The 27,321-nt window shown below is 43.7% G+C and overlaps 2 protein-coding genes across 4 annotated transcripts in view; one reads left to right on the forward strand and one right to left on the reverse strand.

Annotated features, from left to right (window-relative positions):
* The window catches only part of LOC132864475 (NLR family CARD domain-containing protein 3-like), a 1,256,659-nt gene that overhangs the window by 947,014 nt on the left and 282,324 nt on the right, over nucleotides 1-27,321 (reverse strand). The gene's annotated exons all lie outside the window — the stretch shown is intronic.
* LOC132864477 (zinc finger protein 271-like) overlaps nucleotides 1-27,321 on the forward strand; it is a 79,584-nt gene that overhangs the window by 41,065 nt on the left and 11,198 nt on the right. Inside the window, exons 1-5 of one of the 3 annotated variants that reach the window (XM_060897897.1) lie at nucleotides 12,259-12,760; nucleotides 18,803-18,926; nucleotides 20,832-20,978; nucleotides 22,523-22,633; nucleotides 25,567-25,838. In XM_060897897.1, coding sequence (XP_060753880.1) covers nucleotides 18,815-18,926; nucleotides 20,832-20,978; nucleotides 22,523-22,633; nucleotides 25,567-25,838 — 642 coding nt within the window. In that variant the 5' untranslated portion in view covers nucleotides 12,259-12,760; nucleotides 18,803-18,814. Of the gene's footprint in view, nucleotides 1-2,441; nucleotides 3,624-10,274; nucleotides 10,294-12,258; nucleotides 12,761-18,802; nucleotides 18,927-20,831; nucleotides 20,979-22,522; nucleotides 22,634-25,566; nucleotides 25,839-27,321 lie in introns of those variants that run through there. The other 2 variants (XM_060897896.1, XM_060897898.1) reach the window with 2 other exon arrangements.

The following is a 27,321-nucleotide window of genomic DNA, read 5'->3' on the forward strand; positions in this document are numbered from 1 at the left end:
GCTGAAATCCGCATAGCATTGTGGGAAATCACTCAAACCCCTTCGTTCGGAGTCAGCTCCAGGAAAATCTCCGTTTGGAGGGGTACAGAAGCCCTACCCCTTCCCCTACCCCTCCGCGTTAACTGGGATTGGGATACCCCTACCCCTTCACGTGAACGCGCAAAATGGAGGGGAAGGGCCAAGGGGTTGGTCCAAGGGGTGAAATGGGATTCGGCCTTTGACTCCTCACTCGCATCTGTATTGCAGTGTGCCTTGCCAGATGGCAGTAGGTACCATTTTTACGATGGTCTTTGGTATGACCCGACTGCGAGTAGACCTCGCGATCTCCCGATGGAGAGGTAGACACACTAACCATTAGGCCAGCTTACAGTATAGACCCCCTTGAGTATTGATCAATTCTATATTGTGGTAATTTGTGGCTCACTGCAAACCTGATCAATCCCTATTCCAACTCTCCTGGGGACTGGGTTTCTCTGACTGCTTTGGGTCAGGTCTCAGCCAGTGCCTGCAGAAGTCAAGGTGCCTCTGAACAAAGGATAATGACCTGTTGTGCATCTTTAACACCAGTGAGCAGAACCACTGGTGGTGCCCCTTTGGGTGCAGACCATCTTGCTTGATTACAGCCTTTCTGATGGCCATATACTCCAGCAGACTGCCAGGTGGGCCTGTCCAGATAGAAATGCCTGTAGCTCTGACTGGATAATATCATACAGGTAATCAGTGTAACAGTGGTGGGGCCTGAGATGGATGATGTCCCATGGAGACCAAACTTTGTTCATCCTTTTGGCACCTAAGAACCCCAGCAGGGTCTCCTATCTTAATTAATTTCTTTGGGGCCAGGGTACTCATCAGTACTACCTAGTAAATGAAATGCACCACAATCTTTCCAGGTGTACTACAAGCTTATCTGACTAGGTCATGTCCATGCTGATGTGCTCAATTAGCTCTTATTGTGGGGGAGTCGGCAGCAGTTTATAGAGTGCAGTTGGGACATCTCTGGTCAAAATGAAACTCCAGGCAGGTCTGCCAGTGCATACCATACAGCCCTTGCAGCTGAGTCAAGAATGCAGCTGCAAGACTTGTTTCCAGTCTCCCCATGTTGTCCCACAAAACCCCATTGCTGCATTCCCTCCACTGACTTCCTGTAGTTTACTACATCAGATTTTAGAATTCTCTAGCCCAGCTTGACTTGAGTCACCACCTCTCAAGGAAGCCACACATCAAGACCCTTCTCAGTACTGGCACCCAAGTGGTGACATGAACTCCTGGTTGTCTGAACCACTGTTATTGGCAGTCCTAAAGCAAATTCTAAAGACCTATCTAAATAAATATTTTCTATTTATTAAAATACAATTATGCTTTTTTTTTTTTTTTAAATGTGGTACTAACCTCCTCCAACAAGGTTTGTAGGAAGATAGTCTTATTCCTTGACCTTAATGAAATTGCACAAAGTTTTTACATTTTTTTTTTTTTTAGAAACTACAAAGCACTTTTCTATTTTGCTGGAAAAGGGCATCTGCTAAATATTGTACATGTAAACGTTGATGATTTATGAGTGCAAGTATTGCAACTGGTCACCCTATAGGGGCATCTGCAGATGCTGGATTTCCCATCAGTTGGATGTCAAACCCTGTGGAGTTCTGACACAAGAGTACAGGGAATTAGTAGATTTGAAGTGACTACCACCAAAGCTGTGGGGATATGTTGGGTGTCACTGTGACATTGTAAGAGTCCCTATCAATTAGACTAGGGAAGCCAATCTAAAGCCTTTCCCATGCCATGCCCTGGTCTTCCCAGGTAGTCTTCTGTCCCAGCACTAACCAAACCGTTAAGGTGCATCAGGTGGCACCAATCTCCGTTTCCGTAGTCCTCGGCCTCTCACCTATACAGCTAGGGTTACAGTGGGGGGGGCTGGTCCTCTGGTAACCGCGAGAGTTTGACTCCCCACTTGCATCTGTATTGCAGTGTGCCTTGCCAGATGGCAGTAGGTAGCATTTTTTAGGCGGACACGCTAACCACTAGGCCAGCTCACAGTAGGGAAGCCAGCACTAAGGGATACATCAACATTCTGGCACCCACAGTCACTGCACGTCTTTCTATACTGAAGCCTGCCAGTGGTACCTTTCCCCCAAGCAGCACCGTGGAGTCCAGGCTTAGTGGGCACTGGGTTGCCATTTGGAAAGGCGTTCTCTAGACCCATGCAATGGTGATGATTCCAAATGGTCTGTCTGGGAACAATTGCTCCTTTGCATGGACAGGTAAGCAGTGCTCTTCTTGCACTGGCCCTGGAGTTGGAGCTTTTGCGGTGTAGTGAGGTTGAGTGTTTTTTTTTTTCTCTCTTTTCCCCCCTCTTCAGGCTTGCATGATTACTGGTTGTTACAGTTATATTTTTGTTCAGTTTCACTCCAAGTTCTAAAACCTGTTTTAATTTCCTTCTCCAGAAATGAAGAGCTTCCCGTTGCAAGTCTTCTCTTGTTCATTGTGTTCATTTTCCTACACGTGTCAAATTTACCTCCACAAACACATCAAAAGATGCCATTATGAAGAATACGTGAGGCTGCTGAAATGCGGAGTGATTAATCATAATAATGTGACGTCCACAACCAGCTCCAGCAGTCAGCAAACATCCGCTGGTACCGTCTACACTAAAACTGGACAAATTCAGAAAGAACTTCATCACTGCTCAGACTGTGGGAAGAGTTTTACTCACCCGAGTTATCTCCTACAACACCAGCACGTTCATACAAGAGACCGGCCGTATCACTGCTTGGACTGTGGGAAGAGTTTTACCAGAGCTGTTAATCTCCAAATCCATCAGCGCATTCACACAGGAGAGAAACTGTATCACTGCTCACAGTGTGGAAAGGATTTTACTCGACAGCATCATTTCCAGCTACATCAGCACATGCACACAGGGGAGAAGCCGTATCAGTGTTCAGAGTGTGGGAAGAATTTTACCCGACCTGGTAACCTCCAGTTACACAAGCGCATTCACACGGGGGAGAAGCCGTATCATTGCATACAGTGTGGAAGGAGTTTTACACAGCAGACAAGTTTCCAACTTCACCAGCGCATTCACACGGGAGAGAAGCCATTCTACTGCTCGCAGTGTGAGAAGAGTTTTACTCGGCTCAGCACTCTGCAAAGACACCAGCTCGTTCACACAGGAGAGAGACCGTATCAGTGCTCAGAGTGCGGGAAGAGTTTTACACAACAGGTTAATCTCCAGCTTCACCAGCGTCTTCACACAGGAGAAAAGCCATGCCACTGCACGCAGTGCGGGAAGAGTTTTACTCGGCTGAGCACTCTCCAGAGACACCAACGCGTTCACACCGGAGAGAAGCTGTATCACTGCACGGAGTGCGGAAAGTGTTTTACGCAGCAGGTTAACCTCCGATTACACCAGCGCGTGCACACAGGAGAGAAGCCGTTTCACTGCTCACAGTGTCAGAAGAGTTTTACTCACTTGAGTACTCTCCAAAGACACCAGCGCATTCACACAGGAGAGAAGCCGTATCAGTGCTCGCAATGCGGGAAGAGTTTTACTCACCTGAGTACTCTCCAGAGGCACCAGCTCATCCACACAGGAGAGAAACCTCATCAGTGCATACAGTGTGGAAAAAGTTTCACTCAACTGAGTACGCTACAGAAACACCAGCACGTTCACACAAAAGAAAAATCCTACTATAGCTCAGACTCTACAGATCACAACAGAACTCAGCACTATAGTGTGTGAGGACTTTTACACAAAATCTTAAGGTTTAAGTATTTTTATTCATTGATGCACTTGTTTCTTCAAATTTGACCTTTTATTTACAGATGAGGATGCACGTCTCAGAGCTAACAATAGATCACAACTTATCATGAAAAATGATAAATGGTAGCGGCTCAAATCCTAGCGTTTGCCTTAAAGGAACAGTCCACCATACTTCCATAATGAAATATGCTCACAGATCTGATATCTGAGCTCCGTATCAATGCGCTGCCGAAGCGCGCAGAAGGTGTTAGTACGCCTGTCATTATAGTGCGCACTTTCCATAGCATAGAAAATCGCTACGTTTCAATTTGTGTAACTGAACTTGTTTCATGTCACTGGTCATATAAACCTATGTAAACAGGAAAAACGCGGAAGAGTTTGGTCGCATCTAACTACAGCCCCAAAAAATACCGTTGGCCATACTGAGCCTAGCTACATTGCTAACAGGAGTGACGGCGTGTCTGACTGCGTCTGACTGACTGGGAGGTCGCGCAAAGCTCGGAGAGGTACGGAGCAGCTCGTCTCAATTCAGAGAAGAGCATATTTCATTATGGAAGTACGGTGGACTGTTCCTTTAAGCACGAAAACTGACAACACAAACATGGCACTGTTTGTAAGGTCCACTGAGAATCTTAAGACACCCAATGGTTCTTATGGATTTGACACAAACTGTGCATTCTCTAAAATAAGAGTCATACTTGAAGCCTGGGACAATAGTGTCCTGTTGTTCAAATGTCAAGAAACCTCAGTGATCATACAGTTGTGTTCAAAATAATAGCAGCGTGTTTAAAAACGTGAGTAAAGCTCAAAATCCTTATAATAGTTTTTATTTCCATGCATTGGGAACACTGCACATTATATTCTACATCAAAACATGAAGAAAAATGTATCAATGTTTTAATTACTTTACAGAAAATGAAGAAAAATGAACATTGGGCTGTTCAAAAAAATAGCAGTGTCTGCATTTTTCATTACAAACTCCAAATATTTACTGTATAAACTGAAAAAATCTTAAGGATTTAGTATTCCTGTGAATCACTAAACTAATATTTAGTTGTATAACCACGGTTTCTGAGAACTTCTGGCACCTGTGAACAGGTATTCCAGCCCAGGATGATTTGACAACATTCCACAGTTCCTCTGCATTTCTTGGTTTTGCCTCAGAAACAGCATTTTTGACGTCACCCCACAAGTTTTCTATCGGATTAAGGTCCGGGGATTGGGCTGGCCATTCCATAACTTTCATTTTGTTGGTCTTGAACCCTGATGCTGCTCGCTTACTGGTGTGTTTGGGGTCGTTGTCTTGTTGAAACACCCATTTCAAGGGCATTTCCTCTTCAGCATAAGGCAACATGACCTCCTCAAGTATTTTGATATATGCAAACTGATCCATGATCCCTGGTATGCGATAAATGGGCCCGACACCACAGTAAGAGAAACATCCCCATATCATGATGCTTGCACCACCATGCTTCACTGTCTTCAGAGTGGACTGTGGCTTGAATTCAGTGTCTGGGGGTCGTCTGAAAAACTGTCTGCGGCTCTTGGACCCAAAAAGACCAATTTTACTTTCATCAGTCCACAAAATGTTTTTCCGTTTCTCTTTAGCCCAGTCGATGTGTTCTTTGGCAAATTGTATCCTCTTCAGCACGTCTTTTTTTTTAACAGTGGAACTTTGCGGGGGCTTCTTGCCGATAGATTAGCTTCACACAGGCATCTTCTAATTGTCACAGAACTCACAGGTAACTTCAGACCGTCTTTGATCACCCTGGAGCTGATCATTGGCTGAGTCTTTGCCATTCTGGCTATTCTTCGATCCATTCGAATGGTAGTCTTCTGTTTTCTTCCACGTCTCTCTGGCTTTGCTGTCCATTTTAAAGCACTGGAGATCATTTTAGCCGAGCAGCCCATCATTTTCTGCACTTCTTTACAGTATACGTTTTACCTCTCCAATCAACGTTTTAATCAAAGCACGCTGTTCTTCTGAACAATGTCTGGAACGACCCATGTTTCTCAGGTTTTCAGAGAGAAATGGATGTACAACATGTGCCGGCTTCATCCTTAAATTAGGGCCACCTGACTGACATCTGTTTTTTCACAGAATGAATGATCTCACTAATTAAACTCCACACTGCTATTATTTTGAACACGCCCCTTTCACTTAATTATTCGGTTACACAGACTCGGGAGCATGCATATCATGAATGTTGGGTCTGTTGGTTTTCTATGACTCTACTACACCTACTGGTAAATTATTTGCCATGTAGTAATATAATTTCCACCAAAAACAGTGATTGATCTGGTTAGTCGTGTTGGACTGCTATTATTTTGAACACAAGTGTATGTTTGGGATGCAACAGCATCAAAACATTCTAGTTTACAATAACTGTTTGTCTAGGAACACCCAGAGCTGCACCTTTACCTCGGAGACCAGCTATTTAACAATGCCCGAGTAAACACAAGCAGGTTTTCAGCCAACACTTAATTATGTGAGTCCCAAACACTAATTAGAGAAGTGTTCCATAGCTGGCAAGGCTTTGTAGCTCCTCATCCTGTTGTAGATTTCCATATTCTACGTACTGATAAGGAACCTGCACCTTTTCATCGTCGAAGAAGAAGAAGCCTTCGTCACATGCACACTCGAGCACAGTGAAATGTAACCTCTGCATTTAACCATTCTGAAGCAGTGAACACACACGTACACAAGTGAGCAATGAGCGCGCACACATACCCAGAACCGTGGGCAGCCATATCACAGCGCCTGGGGAGCAGCTGGGTGCCTTACTCAAGGGCACTTCAGCCCAAGGCTGCCCCATGTTAACCTAACCTGCATGTCTTTGAACTTTGGATTACACTACCGTTCAAAAGTTTGGGGTCACCCAGACAATTTTGTGTTTTCCATGAAAAGTCACACTTTTATTTCCCACCATAAGTTGTAAAATGAATAGAAAATCTAGTCGAGACATTTTTCTGGCCATTTTGAGCATTTAATCGACCCCACAAATGTGATGCTCCACAAACTCAATCTGCTCAAAGGAAGGTCAGTTTTATAGCTTCTCTAAAGAGCTCAACTGTTTTCAGCTGTGCTAACATGATTGTACAAGGGTTTTCTAATCATCCATTAGCCTTCTGAGGCAATGAGCAAACACATTGTACCATTAGAACACTGGAGTGAGAGTTGCTGGAAATGGGCCTCTATACACCTATGGAGATATTGCACCAAAAACCACACATTTGCAGCTAGAATAGTCATTTACCACATTAGCAATGTATAGAGTGGATTTCTGATTAGTTTAAAGTGATCTTCATTGAAAAGAACAGTGCTTTTCTTTCAAAAATAAGGACATTTCAAAGTGACCCCAAACTTTTGAACGGTAGTGTATAATAATAGACCAAAATTTTGCTTAGGTACTCTGGGGTGAGAGTAATATTTTATAATCAGTGTGAAATTTCACAGGGAGTCAGTGTGGTATGGGTGCTATAATCAAACTTTCTAGCTCATGCAGTACTCTGTGTGCTGCATTCTGGATTAAATGAAGAAGCCTTTATTTGTCACATGTACAGCAAAATTCCTCCTCTGCATTTCACCCATCTGGGGCATTGAACACACGCACATGTTGCAGTCGGCAGCTATGCTACAGCACCCGGGGAGCAGTTGGGGGTTCAGTGTCTTGCTCAAGGGCACTCCAGAGGAAGGGGAAAGTGCTGTTTATTCACTCAACTCCTCTCACGTTTTTCCTGCCAATCCCAGGAATCAAACCAGCAACCCTTTGGGCTCAAGGCTGCTTTTCTAACCTTCAGGCCATGGCTACTCCTGTGAGTTCAGACTGCTCCATTCTGGACTAACCCTGGTTTCAACTCCTCTGATTTTAGCATCTATAGGCTTGCGTTGCAGAACTTCTTGAAAGGTTTGTCGCCTCCCAGCTACAGTCCCATCTTGCCACGAATAATCTTTACAAACTATTTCAGTCTGGTTTTCACCCAGAGTCGGTGTTTCTTAGGGTAGTTAATGACCACCTCTTCTCTGCTGATGCTGGGGCTCTTGATGCTCTCCTTCTTGGGACCTTAGCTATACTTTTGACACTGTCGCGAGCTGTTTTTCTCTTGAGTCTTTGCTATTGGTATTTTTTGGCTCTGCCTTCTCCTGGTTCAAATCACATCTTGCAGATGGACCGCAATTTACTTCCATGTCCAAGTAGAAGTCCTCTATGGCATTTGTTAGTTGTAGCATCCTACAGGGATCTGTTTTAGGACCTCTCCTGTTCACCATCTACATGCTACCCTCAACGCCTTTGCTGTCATGGTCTGAATTTTCATTACCTCCCCAAATGTAACCAGGACCTAAAGCTGTGGATGAAATGCATTTTTTAAAGCTTAATGATAAAATTGATCTTGTACTAATTGGTTCCAAATTAATGATCTCTTCCATCTCATCTCATCTCATTATCTGTAGCCGCTTTATCCTGTTCTACAGGGTCGCAGGCGAGCTGGAGCCTATCCCAGCTGACTACGGGTGAAAGGCGGGGTTCACCCTGGACAAGTCGCCAGGTCATCACAGGGCCGACACATAGACACAGACAACCATTCACACTCACATTCACACCTACGCTCAATTTAGAGTCACCAGTTAACCTAACCTGCATGTCTTTGGACTGTGGGGGAAACCGGAGCACCCGGAGGAAACCCACGCGGACACGGGGAGAACATGCAAACTCCACACAGAAAGGCCCTCGCCGGCCCCGGGGCTCGAACCCGGACCTTCTTGCTGTGAGGCGACAGCGCTAACCACTACACCACCGTGCCGCCCCGACCTCTTCCATTAGCAATTTTAATCTGATCATTGATGGCACTGTTATTAAACCTTCACCCGCTGTACATAACCTCGGTATTACATGTGATTCTGCTCTCACCTTTGAAAATCTCACAAGCTCCCTGTCTAAGACTGCCTTTTTTCACCTTTAAAACATTGCATGTCTCTGTCCTCCACTCAGCACCAAGGAGCCCCGTGGCTGGCTGTGCAGAGTTTGCATGTTCTCCCCGTGTCCGCGTGGGTTTCCTCCGGGTGCTCCGGTTTCCCTCACAGTCCAAAGACATGCAGGTTAGGTTAACTGGTGACTCTAAATTGAGCGTAGGTGTGAATGAGAGCATGAATGGTTGTTAAGTTGCAACAGACCCAGCAAGCCGGCGGTAGATTGTGTGCTCTCGATAGACACAGACAGCCTTGTCAGAGGCTGGCAACTGACCGGGCAATTGGCCTAGAGGGTGTCAGGATGGAAAAAAAAAATGCTGCTTTCAAGATAACATCCTTTCCAGGGAGACTTCGTCAAGACGGTGCAAAACCACATTCTGCTCGTATTACAAAGGTGTGGCTGTGGAAGAAGAGGGCGTGCCCCCTCTGTCCCCAGTGGAGAATTTAGAAATGAAAAATATGACAGTGACGACCCTGAACTGTTACACACCGTAAAACCTGTTTACAGGAAGAACGGGACAAAATAACACCTGAAATACTTCATCACTTGCTGTCTTCAGTCCCTAAACATCTTTTAAGTGTTGTGAGAAGGAATGGGAACATTATAAAGTGGGGAAATACTTTACTGTCCCAACTTTTTTTGAAATTTGTTGTAAATATTAAAATTGAAATAATTGTTTATTTTGGAAATGTTTTTGAAGCCTTCATGAGTTACATGAGCACAGTGAAATTCTTTCTCCACATTTAACCCATCTGGGGATGTGAGCGCACACAAACGCACCCAGAGCAGTGGGCAGCTGGGGTTAGGGGCCTTGCTCAAGGGCACGTCAGTAAGGGAAGGGAAAGTGTTGTGGTGTTCATTCACTCAACTCCACTCATATTTTTCCCGCCGGTTCCAGGAATTGAGCCAGTGACCCTTTGGGCCCAAGGCTGCTTCATCTTCTTGTTTCTTGTCTATCCTGAGATTTAAACTGTCCACCATGGGTTCCAGAGTATTTAGGGTCCCAGCTATAAGCTGTAGAATTCTCTTCCCCAGAGCCTTTGTGGAACGGCTTCTTTCCCCATGTTCAAAACTCAGCTTCAGTCCTCTCTCTGTTATCCCTCCTTTCCTGATCATTTTGTCTCTTCCTTTACTGTGGTTTGAGCAAATCTGCTGTCTTTTGTCCTCATTATTTGTGATCGTTGTATTTCTCATCTCATCTCATTATCTGTAGCCGCTTTATCCTGTTCTACAGGGTCGCAGGCGAGCTGGAGCCTATCCCAGCTGACTACGGGCGAAAGGCGGGGTTCACCCTGGACAAGTCGCCAGGTCATCACAGGGCCCGTTGTGTTTCTTCCGTCTCTTTGTACTGATTTCCTTTTTAGTTGCTAATGGGTCTTTTTTTTTTGTGGCAGTGGTTTCTGTTTATCATTCCTCTGTAAAGCATCCTTGGGTTGGTGAAAGGTGCTATATAAATTAAATATGGTGTCATTTGTGGGTTTAAAAGTTTATTCAGACAAAAAGGTGTTAAAATAGTCCAACCTAGAGGCAGTTAAAGCATGAACTAGTTTTTCTGCATTGTGTAACATTATATTTTTGGGCGTGTGCATGCCAAGACCCAACAAAGTCACATCATGGTGTATCCATCTTTACAGTAAATACAGTTGTCCTCCAGCCACTTTTCCCTTTCTGTCTTTTCGTCTTGTACACTAGATGAAGCTACACTCTATAGTCAAACTCCATATCAGGGTGGAATAGTACTGAGAACACCGTTCAAAGCGATTCAACACATTCCTGCATTATTGCAGGACCAATGGTTAATATTTGCTAACTACAATCACTGTTATAGCAAAGAATTAACTCATTAACAGTTCTCTAAATGCAGATGAGTGTTTGTTTCTCTTCTTCATTCCTGTGTTCACAGTTCCACCTTCCTGTTTTCACTTATACTTCCAACCCAATCTGAGGTTTTGCCTAGTAGAGGTCTCATGTGAGGGACTACAGCTGAACTCAGAGACCTGCACTGAGAAATGCTTTCTGCTGTTTGAGTTGCCTTTTTTGGTTTTTATACTGTATAAACAAGAGCTAGAGTCGGAATAATTGTTATATGAGAACAGTTCCTCGTTAATTCATTCATTTTCCATACCACTTATCCGTCGGGATCACGGGGGAAGCTGGAGCAAATCACAGCTGCCTTTGGGTGAGAGGTTGGGTTCACACTGGTCACCAATCTATCGCAGGGCTACACAGAGACACACAGCCATCACATTCACACCTGTGGACGATTTAGAGGAGCCAGTTGACTGAATCTGCATAGCTTTGGACTGTGGGAGGAAACCCACACAGGCGCGAGGAGAACGTATAAACTCCTCCGTGCCAGCCGTGAGGTTCGAAACCTTCTTGCTGTGAGGTGACAGTGATAACCACTGCACCACCATGCTACTGAGAACATTTCTCATTTCTACTTAGTTTTCAAAGGACCCTGGCAGCTCCTCTGTAATTGGAACACTGTACTGATTTATTTTTGTTCCACCATTTATTTTATCAACATTATCCATTCTGTAATCTCACAATGATAAGTGAATATCCAAAAGCCGTGCAAGTAGGAACCATGCAGAAACTCCATCTTAATCTGACCAGCTGCCAGCTCACATGTCTACTGGACCATCTTCCTTTTACTGGACTTGCCTGTTGGATCAGTCAGTTATTGAGATCTTCTTATTTCCTTATTCTTTAAATAACTAGATAGATAGATAGATAGATAGATAGTCTATGTAGCATTAGAAGTGATAAGACTCACACTTTCCAGCTGGTGAAAAATGGTCTACCAGTTTGAGTTTTGGAAGGTGGGAGCTAGTCAAAAGGTGATAAAACATTGTTCTTGAAATTAAAAAAAAGAAAAATGCCACATGAGTGACGTTAATGTGTTCAGCTCCCACTAAATCTCTGCAAATGGAGATGAGGAGTCTCGTGTGGGAGGACTGGGCCAAATGAATGCATCACAAGTCAAGTCAACTTTATTGTCAAATATGCTCTACATGCTCGACATACAGCACAGATGAAATATCAGTCCTCTCTGACCCACGGTGCAAACAGGCAATGCAATAAATAAAAAAAACACTTGAGATAGGAACTAGACATAGACTAAACACTCAGACAAACAATATAAACAGTATAAATAAACAGTATAAACACTAGATAAGAACTAGACATAGACTAAACACTCAGACAGTATAAACAGTGTAAACACTATCAGAATCCCAAATAAAAGAGATTTGTGAAAAACTATTTTGAACAGGAATTCCTGCTGTAGGGTGGGGTGGGGTGGTGTAGGGTTGGGCAGGGTAGGGTGGGGTGGGGTGGTGTAGGGTTGGGCAGGGTAGGGTGGGGTGGGGTGGTGTAGGGTTGGGCAGGGTAGGGTGGGGTGGGGTGGTGTAGGGTTGGGCAGGGTAGGGTGGGGTGGTGTGGTGTGGTGTAGGGTTGGGCAGGGTGGGGTTGGTGAGGATTCTGCCACTCTCCCGGACAGCAGGTGGCAGTAGTTCATCAGAAAGTCCGAGGCCGAGAAGAAGCGCTGTTTTCTCTCCGTTAGCCAGCTGCTGTTTGTTACAGCGAAAAAAACAAACAAGCCCCAAAACTGATGATTTATGCATGAAAATATTCCTGAAAGCATTTCATAGGGAAAAAAGCAATCATATGAGAAAGATTTAAATCTAGAAACTGGTTAATGTTTGAGTTCTGCTTTAAAAATCCAGGTGAGTTAAACCGAGTCGCGCTAGCTGAGCAGCTCGGCTAACAATGTGTGGCTGAATCCCAAACCGAGTTCTGCTTCCTTTTTAAGTGCACTACCGAGGATATGAAACAACGGAATGTACGCCATGTTAAGTGCACTGGATAACCAAGCGGAAGGCGTTTGGGATTCAGCCTTGAGGAACCCTTACAGTCTGCAGCGATCAGTGAACACGGGCTGCGAACCGATTCATTTCTTAAATAACTGCAGCTGCGTTTATTGCTTTTCCCCGGCGGGTTGAGTAAATCAGTAACTGGTTATGATTAGGTAGGTGATGTGTTTAGTTAGATATCATTTACCAAAACTAATTGTTTAATAATGAGTTTGTTTATTGTGGAGATTGAAAACAGCTGCACTGGAAATGAGAGGAGAGAAGGAGAGATTAGAGGAAAGAAGAGATGAGAGGAGAGAAGGAGAGATTAGAAGAGAGGAGAGAAGGAAAGGAGAGATTAGAGGAGAGAAGGAGAGATTAGAGGAGAGATGAGATGAAAGGACTCCAGATTAGAGGAGAGAAGGAGAGATATAGGAGGAGAGAAGGAGAGATTAAAGGAGAGATTAGAGGAGAGAAAGAGAGATTAAAGGAGAGATTAGAGGAGAGAAGGAGAGATTAAAGGAGAGATTAGAGGAGAGGAGAGATGAGAGAAGGAGAGATGAGAGGAGAGAGATTAGAGGAAAGGAGAGATTAGAGGAGAGAGGAGAGATTAGAGGAAAGGAGAGGTGAGAAGGAGGGATTAGAGGAAAGGAGAGATTAGATGTGAGGAGAGATTAGAGGAAAGGAGAGATTAGAAGAGAGATGAGAGGAGAGAAGGAGAGATTAGATATGAGGAGAGATTGGAGGAGAGAATGAGAGATTAGAGGAAATGAGAGGAGAGATGAGAGGAAAGGAGAGATTAGATGAGAGGAGAGATTAGATGAGAGGAGAGGAGAGATTAGAGGAGAGAAGGAGAGATTAGAGGAGAGGAGCAGAGATGAGAAGGAGAGATTAGAGGAGAGATGAGACGAGAGGAGAGATTAGATGTGAGGAGAGATTAGAGAAGAGATGAGAGGAGGAGAGATTAGAGGAGAGATGGAGAGATTAGATTAGAGGAAAGGAGAGATTAGAGGAAAGGAGAGATGAGAGAAGGAGAGAGAGAGGAGAGGAGAGAAGGAGAGATTAGATTGGAGGAGAGATTAGAGGAGAGGAGGAGAGATGAGAGGAGAGATTAGAGGAGAGATGAGAGGAGAGAAGGAGAGAGGAGAGGAGAGATTAGAGGCGAGATGAGAGGAGGAGAGATTAGAGGAGAGGAGGAGAGATTATAGGAAAGGAGAGATTAGAAGAGAGGAGAGAAGGAAAGGAGAGATTAGAGGAGAGAAGGAGAGATTAGAGGAGAGATGAGATGAAAGGACTCCAGATTAGAGGAGAGAAGGAGAGATATGAGATGAGAGAAGGAGAGATTAAAGGAGAGATTAGAGGAGAGAAGGAGAGATTAGAGGAGAGGAGAGATGAGAAGGAGAGATTAGAGGAGAGGAGAGATTAGAGGAAAGGAGAGGTGAGAAGGAGGGATTAGAGGAAAGGAGAGATTAGATGTGAGGAGAGATTAGAAGAGAGATGAGAGGAGAGATTAGGTATGAGGAGAGATTGGAGGAGAGAATGAGAGATTAGAGGAAATGAGATGAGAGATGAGAGGAGAGATTAGAGGAAAGGAGAGATTAGATGAGAGGAGAGATTAGAGGAGAGAAGGAGAGATTAGAGGAGAGGAGCAGAGATGAGAAGGAGAGATTAGAGGAGAGATGAGACGAGAGGAGAGATTAGAGAAGAGATGAGAGGAGGAGAGATGAGAGAATGAGAGATTAGAGGAAATGAGAGGAGAGAAAGAGAGGAGAGATGAGAGGAGAGATTAGAGGAAAGGAGAGATTAGATGAGAGGAGAGATTAGAGGAGAGGAGAGATTAGAGGAGAGGAGCAGAGATGAGAAGGAGAGATTAGAGGAGAGGAGAGATTAGATGTGAGGAGAGATTAGAGAAGAGATGAGAGGAGGAGAGATTAGAGGAGAGATGGAGAGATTAGATTAGAGGAAAGGAGAGATTAGAGGAAAGGAGAGATGAGAGAAGGAGAGAGAGATTAGAGGAGAGGAGAGAAGGAGAGATTAGATTGGAGGAGAGATGAGAGGAGAGATTAGAGGAGAGGAGGAGAGATGAGAGGAGAGAAGGAGAGGAGAGATGAGAGGAGAGAAGGAGAGAGGAGAGGAGAGATTAGAGGCGAGATGAGAGGAGGAGAGATTAGTGGAGAGATGAGAGGAGGAGAGAGATTATAGGAAAGGAGAGATTAGATGAGAGGAGAGAAGGAGAGAGATTAGAGGAGAGATGAGAGGAGAGAAGGAGAGATAGGAGGAGAGATTAGAGGAGAGAAGGAGAGATTAGAGGAAAGGAGAGATTAGAGGAGAGGAGGAGAGATTAGAGGAGAGATGAGAGGAGAGAAGGAGAGATTAGAGGAAAGGAGAGATGAGAGGAAAGGAGAAGGAGAGATTAGAGGAAAGGAGAGAGGAGAAGGAGAGATTAGAGGAAAGGAGAGAGGAGAAGAGATTAGAGGAGAGATTAGAGGAGAGGTGAGAAGGAGAGATTAGAGGAGAGGAGAGAAGGAGAGATTAGAGGAGAGGAGGAGAGATTAGAGGAAAGGAGAGATGAGAGGAGAGATTAGATTAGAGGAGAGATGAGGAGAGATTAGAGGAGAGGAGGAGAGATGAGAGAAGGAGAGATTAGAGAAAATGAGAGGAGAGAAAGATTAGAGGAGAGGAGAGAAGGAGAGATGAGAGGAGAGATTAGAGGAAAGGAGAGATTAGAGGAGAGGAGGAGAGATGAGAGGAGAGAAGGAGAGATTAGAGGAAAGGAGAGAGGAGGAGAGATTAGAGGAAAGGAGAGATTAGAGGAAAGGAGAGATGAGAGGAAAGGAGAGAGGAGGAGAGATTAGAGGAAAGGAGAGATGAGAGGAGAGAGAAGGAGAGATTAGAGGAAAGGAGAGAGGAGGAGAGATTAGAGGAGAGATGAGAGGAGAGAAGGAGAGATTAGAGGAAAGGAGAGATGAGAGGAGGAGAGATGAGAGAAGGAGAGATTAGAGGAAATGAGAGGAGAGATGAGGAGAGATTAGAGGAAAGGAGAGAGGAGAGGAGGAGAGATGAGAGAAGGAGAGATTAGAGGAAATGAGAGGAGAGATGAGAGGAGAGATTAGAGGAAAGGAGAGATTAGATGAGAGATTAGATGTGAGGAGAGATGAGAGGAGAGAAGGAGAGAGATGAGAGGAGGAGAGATTAGAGGAAAGGAGAGATGAGAGGGGAGAAGGAGAGATTAGAGGAGAGGAGCAGAGATGAGAAGGATAGATTAGAGGAAATGAGAATAGAGAAGGAGAGATTCGAGGAGAGGAGAGATTAGATGTGAGGAGAGATTAGAGGAGAGAAGAGATGAGAGGAGGAGAGATTAGAGGAGAGGAGGAGAGATTAGATTAGAGGAGAGATGAGAGGAAAGATGGAGAAATTAGATGAGAGGAGAGATTAGATTAGAGGAGATGAGAAGGAGAGATTAGGGGAAAGGAGAGATTAGATGAGAGGAGAGATTAGAGGAGAGATGAGAGGAGGAGAGATTAGAAGAAAGGAGAGATGAGAGGAGAGAAGGAGAGATTAGATGAGAGGAGAGATTAGAGGAGAGATGAGGAGAGAGGAGAGGAGGAGAGATGAGAGGAGAGAAGGAGAGATGAGATTAGAGAGAAGGTGATTGTTCAGGAATTTGAGGGGAAACGGCGTGACGTCACCAGTAAATTCATTCAATTTCTCCTCTAATTTTTAATCATCATTGACAAGTACACCGTTATTTACTCTGCTGCATGCTGGTGCAAAAACAAACAAACAAAAAACATAACGACCTTTTAATGGTTTAAATTTCACATAAACAAATCAATATCTGTCCAATTGGTGTGTGTGTGTAACTGTGCAAAAGTCTTAGCCCCCCATGTTTTTTTCATACAAACTTCATTCATCTCATCTCATCTCATTATCTGTAGCCGCTTTATCCTGTTCTACAGGGTCGTGGGCGAGCTGGATCCTATCCCAGCTGACTACGGGCGAAAGGCGGGGTTCACCCTGGACAAGTCGCCAGGTCATCACAGGGCTGACACATAGACACAGACAACCATTCACACTCACATTCACACCTACGCTCAATTTAGAGTCACCAGTTAACCTAACCTGCATGTCTTTGGACTGTGGGGGAAACCGGAGCACCCGGAGGAAACCCACGCGGACACGGGGAGAACATGCAAACTCCGCACAGAAAGGCCCTCGCCGGCCCCGGGGCTCGAACCCAGGACCTTCTTGCTGTGAGGCGACAGCGCTAACCACTACACCACCGTGCTGCCCATACAAACTTTATTATAGATTTCTATTTTATGATTTCTACATTATGGAGTCCAAACGTTTGTTTTTTCCAGCACAAAATTAAATGTATCTGAGCAGCATATTCCATAAGAGAGCACTTTTCAAATTAAAAACAAAACAAACAACAAAACCATAATGCAGGCTGCTGGGTTTTGGAGCAAAATGAAGACGCGAGTGTGACAAAGTGTCCAGAAGAACTGTGGCTGGTTCCGTAAGATGCTCAATAAAACCTCCAGCTCATTTCTGCATAAAACCGCACTCACTGGACCTCAGACTTCTCTCTCTCTCTCTCTCTCTCTCTCTCTTTCTCTCTGTGTATATATATATATCTTAAGCAAAGGGAATTTTGCCTCACACCAAATATTGACTTTGTTTCATTTATCATGGCTTACTGATTACTGTTTATAGTATTTTTTTTTAATGTTGAAACATTTTCATTATTTTTAAGCTGTTTTTGGTTGACAGCATTTCTTTATATCTGCCTAAAATTTTTGCACAGAACTGTGTTCAACAGTTATTCCGCAAAATCAAGTCGTACATGAGCTGATCGCCGACGAGGCGCGTAGCACCAAGTTGTGTATAATCCATGTACAACAAGATTAAGTTCTTACCATCAAATACTTTTATTCCACATTTTCTTGCTTTTATTTTTTTGTATTTTTTATTTCATCCTCGGTTGGTTCAGCAACACACTCCACCATTTTGTTTTTCTCTGCTCACGGTATATGAGCTGATATCCTAGTAATAGAGTAGCCAATCAGAACGCACAAATGCTCATATCCAGTGAATGTTGGTAGAATAAGATTTTGTATATCCCTTTTCATTAGAAGAATAAAACCAGAAACAGTATGAATAAGCATCGAATAAGCTAAAAACATAAAATACATAAAAGAAATAAAATCTCAAAAATTTTTTAAATTACAAATAAAACAATCACAGTGTAAAATATATCAGTTCAGCAATTAAAATAACATAAAAATCTATTAAAAAAAACCCAGGTTTCTCCTGAGCAATCTCATGTATTTGGTTAACATTAATTAACTATTAATTCGGGAAGCCACTGAAATATTCTGCTTCAAACAGCTGGTTTGGTTTCAGCTGAAAGCAAATAAAAGATTAAACAGGCAGACAAAATGTTTTATAACACTTCACAAATAACGTTAATGGTGACGATAAAATGAATTTGTTTTTTGTATGTTATTTTCTGGCACTCTTCTGTGCCTCTGACTGCAGATCAGAGAAAATATTCACCATGTGGACATTAAACAACCAAATAATTAACATTATCCTGAAAATGTACTGCTATATTTTGTGTGGATTTTTAAAATGTTCTATTTTATGTCCAGTTTGCAGCATGTTACTGCAGAATCCCCTGTAAATCCGTCTGATTGCTGCAGTTCCTCACTGCACAGCTGGAAACATCTGCACCCTCCCCACTCTCCTGACACTAAAAATGTTAGAAATGCAGAGTTCCCTGTCCTTATTTTTCATTCGTATATAGTGATCACAATAATTTAAAAAGGAAAAAAAAATGTGAGCGGGGATGAAGCAGTATTGAGTGAGACTGTTATCGTGTGTACATTTGTCTTTTGCCCTCCTGTACGAATAGACGGATAATAAATGGATTAAGGATCTGATGCATGTGACAGCAGATGAATTATGAGAGTCCAAAACCACGCTTTCCTACACACCTGGGGCAACTAATTAGCAATTTGCTAACAGACATGATAACGCAATACTAAAGTCAACAGAGTTGAATGGGCAGTGCATTAAAAACGTACACCTTCCTTACAAAGCAGAGAATAGATACAGGGTAGAGAAGAAGAAAAAACTTCAAGTCTGTCTTGCATCACTTTGTCGCTATTGTTTACTGAATAATTTTTTCCCCCTGTGTTTTTTGTCATTAGCGTTACGAGGATATGCAGGCTTGTACAATTTCATCTGGAGAGACATTAAGCTCTGGGGCACGCGTCATCAGTATGGACCAACAGAAGGCTATAAAGCAGGAGGAACTTGAAGATGACGATATTTGTAAGACAACAAGATGCGTTCGAGTCCAGTTTGGGGCTCAGTCAGTCCTTTCAGCGGCTACATTTACATGAACCCTAATATTCTGTTAAAGGAGAACTGAAGGCAATATTTTTATTATCAAAATTCTATTTATCTCATGTTATTAAATATCGGAATGCATGTTTGATCGCTATTCTGTCGCTGCTATAGCAAGTTCTGAGTGTGAAATACGCTCTGTAATAGATCAGTCCATATGTCAAAGCGACGGCCGTAAACGAGATTCGCTGAGACCTGTGCGAGACATCGTAGGACGGAAGTAAAACGTACAGCGGAAATCAAAGCGACCGACATCTGCCAACGTTCCCTGTGTCTGAAATCGCTCACTCATTCACTACTCCCTACTCCCTACATAGGGAATTACTATACAGAGGACTATACAGTGAGCTCATTGGTAAAATGTAAAAACTCTTTCGGACACGAGTCCGTCACGCTGGTGTTTACGTCATTACTGTCGCACAGTTAAAACGTGCCAGATCAGTCGGCTGGTGGGTTTTCAAAATAATAAATACACGCGTGTGTTTCTGTGATAAATCCATATTATACTGAGCGCATTTCCCACATTAATCAATACAAAGTACCTGCAGCTTTCAGTTCTTTTAAATCAAGGCTGAATCCTTTCTTCTTCGCCGCTGACTTTTATTACATCACATCTGAGACTTTTAATTTGATTTCTTTCAGCGCGACCGCAGTGCATGATGGGATATATCGCTTTGGTCAGTGACCATCGTTGTACACTGCTTTTCGTGATGCATTGTGGGATACTCTGAGTGCACTATATAAGGTGTAAATAATCCTCACTAAGGTTTCGGACAGCACTACAAAATGGCGTCCTCACTATAAAGTGCCCTATATAGTGAGTAGGGAGCGATTTCGGACACAGGGGTCGTCAAAAGACGCGCGTGCCCGCTTTCGAATGCTGATGTGATCAAGCCGGAAGTTTTGCTTGTTTTGATAGCGATCAGGAAAGTTTGAAAAAGTCGGCAGTAATCGTCATTTAAACTCGTTTTTGTGCAATATTTCGTTTGGAAAACAGTTTTCAAAATGGCGGCGCTGACACCTGGCTGACGCTTCATGTTTCGAAGTCTCGCACAAGTCTCGTGAAGATCGCGCGGATAAGCGACGCCTGCCGTGGACCAAACGAACTAAATTCAACACGGCTAAAAACCGAACAGGCCGATAAGTATCATATTTAATTGCAATTAGTTGCCAATACGAGTCACGATATAAGGTTATTAAAACCCAAAACGTAATTGAATAACACATTAATTAAGAAATAAAGTGAGTTTAAAAATGACTTCAGTTCCCCTTTAATAATCAAATTCAAGCTCGATCGGAATGAAATATTTTCATGTAAACAGCTTGATCAGAATGAACTGCAGTAGCCCATTCTGAATGAGAGAAGAGCTGGTGTAGACCTCTGATAATCTGTTTGATGGGAAAACATCAGCCATGTAAACACTCAGTCGGATTGGCTCCTGCACGTGTAACCTGCACATGCTCAGTATGCCTTCACGCAGCAACAACGTGACTTTTTTTATGGATGGGAGAAACTGGGCAGGAATCATACCAGCGATGTGGGATTGTGTGCATGGCAGAAATTCTATACTGATTGTATATTTAGGACGTATAAAAACACACACATCTGTCAGATTGGGTTCGGGTTATGGTTAGTGTATTTGGAATGAATTCAGTCTGAATTTAAAAAAAAAACGTGCATGTAAACATACGTAGCTATTGTGACTAGCGTTGATTGCTTATTGCTATGTCGCTATTGTTGCTTCATTTCTGACTGCATCACTTTTCCTCACAATCACTTTCTTCTTTTTTTCTTGTTTTTGTGTTTCACTTTTTTTTTAAACTTGACAGTATTTAATTTGAATAAAATATCAAGTGGAAAAACACCAACATCGGAAACGCGCATCAGTCCTGTGGAACAAATGGATGAAGAACTCCGAAAGTCTGTAAAAGAAGAGGAAGATGATGATGACGATGATGAAGAAGACGACTACCTCTGTAAGTCTGGGGTCTCAGTCTCACCGATCTGTGCTGATTTTCCCAAAAGCATCACAGCACAAAGATTAACGTTAAATGGTAGAGTGAGTAGCACAACAAACACTCTGTCTTCTAGTTAAGACGCTCTTATGCCGCTTTTACAAACGCGGCTGAGCCGTGCCGAGCCGAGTCGAGCCGAGTCGAGCTGAGCGGGGCTGTTGAAGTTGCATTTCGACTACAACCGCGCTGAACCGTGCTGGCTGGAAGTGGGTGGACACATTGGGTGGAGTTAGCGAAAGTGGGTGGACGTCACGTGATGTCGTTAAGCAGCGCAAACAGTGACATCAGTGACAGTGGCGGAACAAGTCAGAGCCGGGCCGGGGGCGGGGAAAATGACCGGGCATTTTATTAAAGCTTATCATAACATCATTTTAGGCTACAAAATGTCCGCAACTGCGGTGTTTACCAATTTCAACACTACCGGGTGCAACTATGTTATTTAGTACATCAAGTCCTTCAAACGAACATGTAACTCAGAAACAAAAAACATTAGGATACTGTACATGGCTCATAATAAAACATCAATAGCCTATACTGCGCACATTATTTGAAGGGCATACGAATGAGCGCTCAGAGGTTGCAACAGTGACAGGAAGAGTCAGAAATAAAAGGAGGGCGGTGCAAACCTCACTGAATGCACTGTGTTTACCAATTTCAACACTCCGGGGTGCAACTATGTTATTTTGTACATTAAGTCCTTCAAACGAACATGTAACTCAGAAACAAAAAAAACATTCGGCGACATACTGTACATGGCTCATAATAAAACATCAATAGCCTACTGCGCGCATTATTTGAAGGGCATACGGCGAGCCTTGCGCTCCGCGAACTCGTCCACGATGCTCTGTATGTCACTGATTCAGTGAGCTTTTAAGCGGTAGTCTCACGACCCGAATAGTAAACAATAAACATGGAGGACATGGAGTCGTTAGTGTTGCTGGTCTTGGTGCTGTGGCTTGTTGTCACCTACAACGCCAACAGATACTGGCAAGAGCGTATAGATGAGGCGAGGCGCATAAGGCTTCAGAAATTCTCGTAATTCATAATTATTCTTCTTCCGGGTTTGCGGTGTTTACAGATCCCAGCGCGCTCGCGGGGCGTGTGTGGGCATGTGAGGACACGCCTCCTCACCAATCAGTGCACAGGGGAGTGTCTGCTCACGCCCCCAGCCTCAGTCGGCACGGTTTGGCTCGCTTCAGCCCTACTCCAAAACGGTGCGAGTTTTAGGGGCTAAGCAGGGCTGAAACGAGCTGAGTCGTGCTGGTTTTTGGTAGTCGAAACGCGAGCCGTGTCGGGCTGAAGTGAGCTGAAGCGAGCTGAAGTGAGCTGAAAAAGGGTAGTGGAAAAGGGCCATTAGTGTTAAGAGGCTTTTGGGAAACCCACCACTGATTAGGCATAACTGTGACGGGGTCAGTCCCAAAACAGTCACGTCCCCTCATTTTTATTTATTTATTTATTTATTTTTCTTTCAAAACTTTTCTTAAAGTCCAATGATGAAATTTCAGGTGGAGAAACATCGAACTCTGTGAGACGGGTCATCGTTATGGATGAACACAGTGAAGCGTTCCTGGAGAAGCCTATAAAAGATGAGGAACCTCAAGATGACGACTATCTTTGTAAGACAGCAGGGATGCGTGAGAGTCCAGTCAGAACCCGAGAAGATTCTAAGGGTGTTTTCTCACACATTAGTCCATTTGCCAAGACAGAATTAGAGTGAAATTGATTGATTGTTTATTATTTAATTTGGTTTCATATATTCACAATAATTAAACATACCAAAACAGGAAAAACTTTTGCTGAGGGGACAGTTGTGCAGAGTCCGGTTGAATACTTGTGGAGTCTTATTCACTGCTCAGAAATACAGCCATGAAAAAGGCGAGTGTGCACAGAAATTACAGAAATCAGATGAAGGTAAACTGAACATTTCACATCAGATGAACGCTGGCCTTAGGTTCAGTTTGCACCTTGTGGGTCAGTTAAGGATCTTGCATTAAAACACTTCCCAAACTGCACGTGAAATTTGTTTCACTTCCTGTAACGGACTCAGTTCAGGGTTGAATCGCTTTCTTACTGCAGTTGAATTGCACTTAGCAGAACCAAACCCCCGCTCGCCCTCTCTCAGCAGGTCTCAGAGTCATTTTTTTTTTTTCTACTTCAGCCCTGCTGATTTCTAGGAGTGCATGTACACACCCAGCTGAGATATAAGTTGTAAAGTGAGGTATTGTTATTATTGCATCATACTGTCAAACACCATTTTTGAGGTTTGCCTTCCGAGGACGGTTATTTGAATTCATGCTAAATTCAGTGAGAATACTAGCCACCCTCACACCCCAACATGTACCAAGTCGGATCCACCCAGGCCACTATTACCTCTTTTCCACCAAGATAGTTCTAGGGCTGATTCAGAGCCTAATCTTGAACCAGTTCTTTGCATTTCAACAACCAAAAATTGGCTCTCAGCCAGCAGAACTGGTTCCAAAGTGGCATCAACACTTTGCTGGTCAAGAACCACTTACATCAGGGGTGAGGGGTGGGATTATCATGACCAACAAGACCAGCTACAACTTTGTGACTGCCATCAAAAAAAAACAAAACAAAGCTAGTGTAGAATCTAGTCTGACTAATCCGAAGAAGAAAATAAGACGTAGTTTGTCATTGTTGTTGTACTTGGCGCTAGCAGTGCTAGTGTGGTGGGCTATTGGCAATAGTGGAGCTGGCTAGCAGCAGGGCTATCAATGGGAAAAGGAGAGACAGATGTAATGATGTGGCTCTCTAGCTCATGGAAAAGCAAGCCAGTTCTTCGAAGGTTCGCAAGTATATATAGTTCTGGTTCCTAGTATTCTTGGTGGAAGCTGCAGCAGTAATCTTCATGGGCTTGCTGTAAATACAAGCTTCTTACATGTGGGTTATCAGCCTGGTTCTGAGACGTTGCCATCCGTTTTTCTGCTCTGGACAACATGAAGGATGGACTGTACCAGTCATCAGGGGAGCATGAGATGAGAGTATCCGTGCATGGAAGCTCCTCATCTTGGTCTATTTAAGGTTAGCTTCTCTAAAAGTCACTCACTTGCAAGGGCTGTTCTGTGGTGCAGCAAAATGTGTAGGATCAGAAGGGTGTTTTCCCAGAAAGTCTTGACAGGGAGCAGGTGGACTTCTTCATTAATGCTGCATTGCTGATTGTGATTCTCCCTGGTGAAGCTGGACAGCCTTATGGTGCAGGATGAACTGGCCCACAACTGACCTACAGCTGGTCTCACCGTCTAATAGAGATCTTGCAGTCACGTGACCGGAAAGTACACAACCGCCATCTTGTCGGTCAAAAACACCGCTGAATACTGCTGCACTCGTGTACAGAATGGATCAATTTCAACTGACGGACTACACGGCTCATTTTTCTAATGAACAGATAACTAGATATATGTCTAAAATAAACGATCTACAGATTTGTGACCCTTATGGCTTTCCGGACGGAGTTTTCACGACCGGATTTTGAACTGCCAGCGGAATACCCGGATGTGTATAATTACCTCATTAACTTTCCCTCGCTGTTCAGTGGTGAAGCACTGCGTGCCTATAAATCTCTGGACAGTTATCTTTACAGAAATTCAGGATTTGTCAGCGACTCAGATGTGGCATCTTGTAAACAAGAATCCTCATTGGACGGGTAAGTCACTTAAGTATTGAGTATAGCACTGACCAGCCGATTATAGAATAGAATAAGGTAATTCCAAATCGTCCGTCTTGTTTACATGGATCTGGCGTTGGAGAGGTAGAGGCTTGGCAGTGGAGATTTGAGTGGCTGTTTTCTGAGCTTAGTCAACAGGCCGGCTCTGCAGCCTCGCTTTTGCTTCTGCTCCCGGCGCCGCCTCCTTCGCTTTGCTTCCGATAACAATCCACGGAGACCCCGCTGGTCTTGCTATCTCGTCCAGAATGTTTTTTTTTTTCTCGTCCGGAATGTTGTGCATGCGATGGAAATCGCTACAAACCGTCATTTTCTGCTGGAAACCAATGTCCAGTAAGTCCATACGGTTGTAGTGGATATTGAAGTCCGGTACAGACGAACAACACGCAAAAATACACACAAAAAACATAAAAAACGTGCACAGGTAGGGAGAGCTTGTAGCCGCAGCCGTTGTAGTAGAATTGTATATAGTAGGGTTTTCCAGAAGAAAAGGTAGAAGTAAAAGCAGAAGTAGAACCAGAAGTAGAAGGCGGAATATGGCGTTTGACCGACAAGATGGCGTCTGTCACAATCTGGATCGGCTGTGACGTCACATGCAAGTGCTCCATATACATTCTTTCTGCCCAACCCCTGATTCTTCCCATGTTGGAATCAGTAACTTGGCCATACAGTCCTGTCCTGCTCAAACTACCCACTTTGTAGCCTACACTATCATCATGTAAACTAGAATCAAGGAGAAGTGTCATTCCAGCAGAATGACACATCAGATCTCCTCAGATTGTACATATAACTTTACTGTACATACCATATGATGACAGCCAAAAAAGGACATTTTTTTTTAACCTTTGTTACATCATCTCCTTCCAGACTGCGAGGATTGCAGATCCTTCTTTATCAATGAGTGTGAGGTTCATGGTCCAGCATTATTCATCCAGGATATTCTTGTTCCCATGGGGGTCACTGACCGAGCCAGACAAACCCTTCCTCCTGGTCTAGAGATTCAGAAGTCTGGTATTCCTGATGCTGACCTGGGAGTGTTTAATAAGGGAGAGACTGTTCCAGTTGGTGTGCATTTTGGGCCTTACCAGGGAGATTGGGTAGACCAAGAGGAAGCCATGAACAGTGTCTACTCTTGGGTGGTGAGTTTTGCAACATGGTAATTCATTCCAATGGTTGATTATAAACTGATTATCAGTGTTGCACGTCGGGCCTAATCTTTCATTCCTTTTCGTAAATCTCTTGACATACAAATTCTGGCCTTTCATCACCTCCAACACTCATGAAAACATTCCCCCTAATGCAAAGAAAGCACATCAATGTATGTGGTTTTTTTTAAGATGCAACATTGATCCCTCACTGAAATCCACAGTAATTCTGACACCAAGACCTCTATGGATCATGTACAGTGTATTGCAAAAGTATTCACTCCCCTTGGTGTTTGTTCTGTTTTGTCGCATTATAAGCTGGAATTAAAATGGATTTTTGGAGGGTTAGCACCATTTGATTTACACAACATGCCGACCACTTTAAAGGTGCACATTTTTGTTTTATTGTGACACAAACAATAATTAAGATGGAAAAAAGAGAAATCTGGAGTGTGCATAAGTATTCACCCCCTTTTGTATGAAACCCCTAAATAAGAGCTGCTCCAACCAATTCACTTCATAAGTCACATAATTAGTTGATTAAGATCCACCTGTGTGCAATCAAAGTGTCACATGATCTGTCACATGATGTCTGTAAAAATCAACCTGTTCTGGAAGGACCCTGACTCTGCAACACGACTAAGCAAGCAACATGAGAACCAAGGAGCCTCCAAACAGGTCAGAGACAAAGTTGTGGAGAAGTATAGATCAGGGTTGGGTTATAAAAAATATTTTAAAAAACCCTTTGAATATCCCACGGAGCTCCATTAAATCCATTATAGCAAAATGGAAAGAGTATGGCACCACTACAAACCTGACAAGAGAAGGCCCCGCCCACCAAAACTCACAGACCGGGCAAGGAGGGCATTAATCAGAGATGCAACAAAGATAACACTGAAGGAGCTGCAAAGATTCACAGTGGAGATGGGAGTATCTGTCCATAGGGCCAGTTTACTCTGTCCACCCACAGAGTGGGCGGGACTTTATGGAAGAGTGGCCAGAAAAAAAGTCATTGCTTAAGAAAACATGTTTGGGGTTTGCCCAACAGCATGTTTCAGACTCCCCAAACACATGGAAGAAGATTCTCTGGTCAAATGAGACTAAAATTGATCTTTCTGGTCATCATGAGAAATGCCATGTGTGACACAAACCCATCACCCTGAGAACACCATTCCTACAGTGAAGCATGGTGGCGGCAGCATCATGCTGTGGGGATGTTTTTCATCTGCAGGGACAGGAAAGCTGGTCAGGACTGAAGGAAAGATGGATGGCACTAAATACAGGGCAGTCTGGAGGAAAACCTGTTTGAGTCAGTCAGAGGTTTGAGACTGGGATGAAGGTTCACGTTCCAGCAGGACAATGACCCTGAACATACTGCTAAAGCTACACTGGAGTGGTTTAAAGGGAAACATTTAAATGTCTCGGAATGGCCGAGTCAAAGCCCAGACCTCAATCCAACTGGGAATCTGTGGCATAA

The sequence above is a fragment of the Neoarius graeffei genome, chromosome 17 (assembly GCF_027579695.1).
Source record: "Neoarius graeffei isolate fNeoGra1 chromosome 17, fNeoGra1.pri, whole genome shotgun sequence".
In the NCBI taxonomy this organism is placed as follows: domain Eukaryota; kingdom Metazoa; phylum Chordata; class Actinopteri; order Siluriformes; family Ariidae; genus Neoarius; species Neoarius graeffei.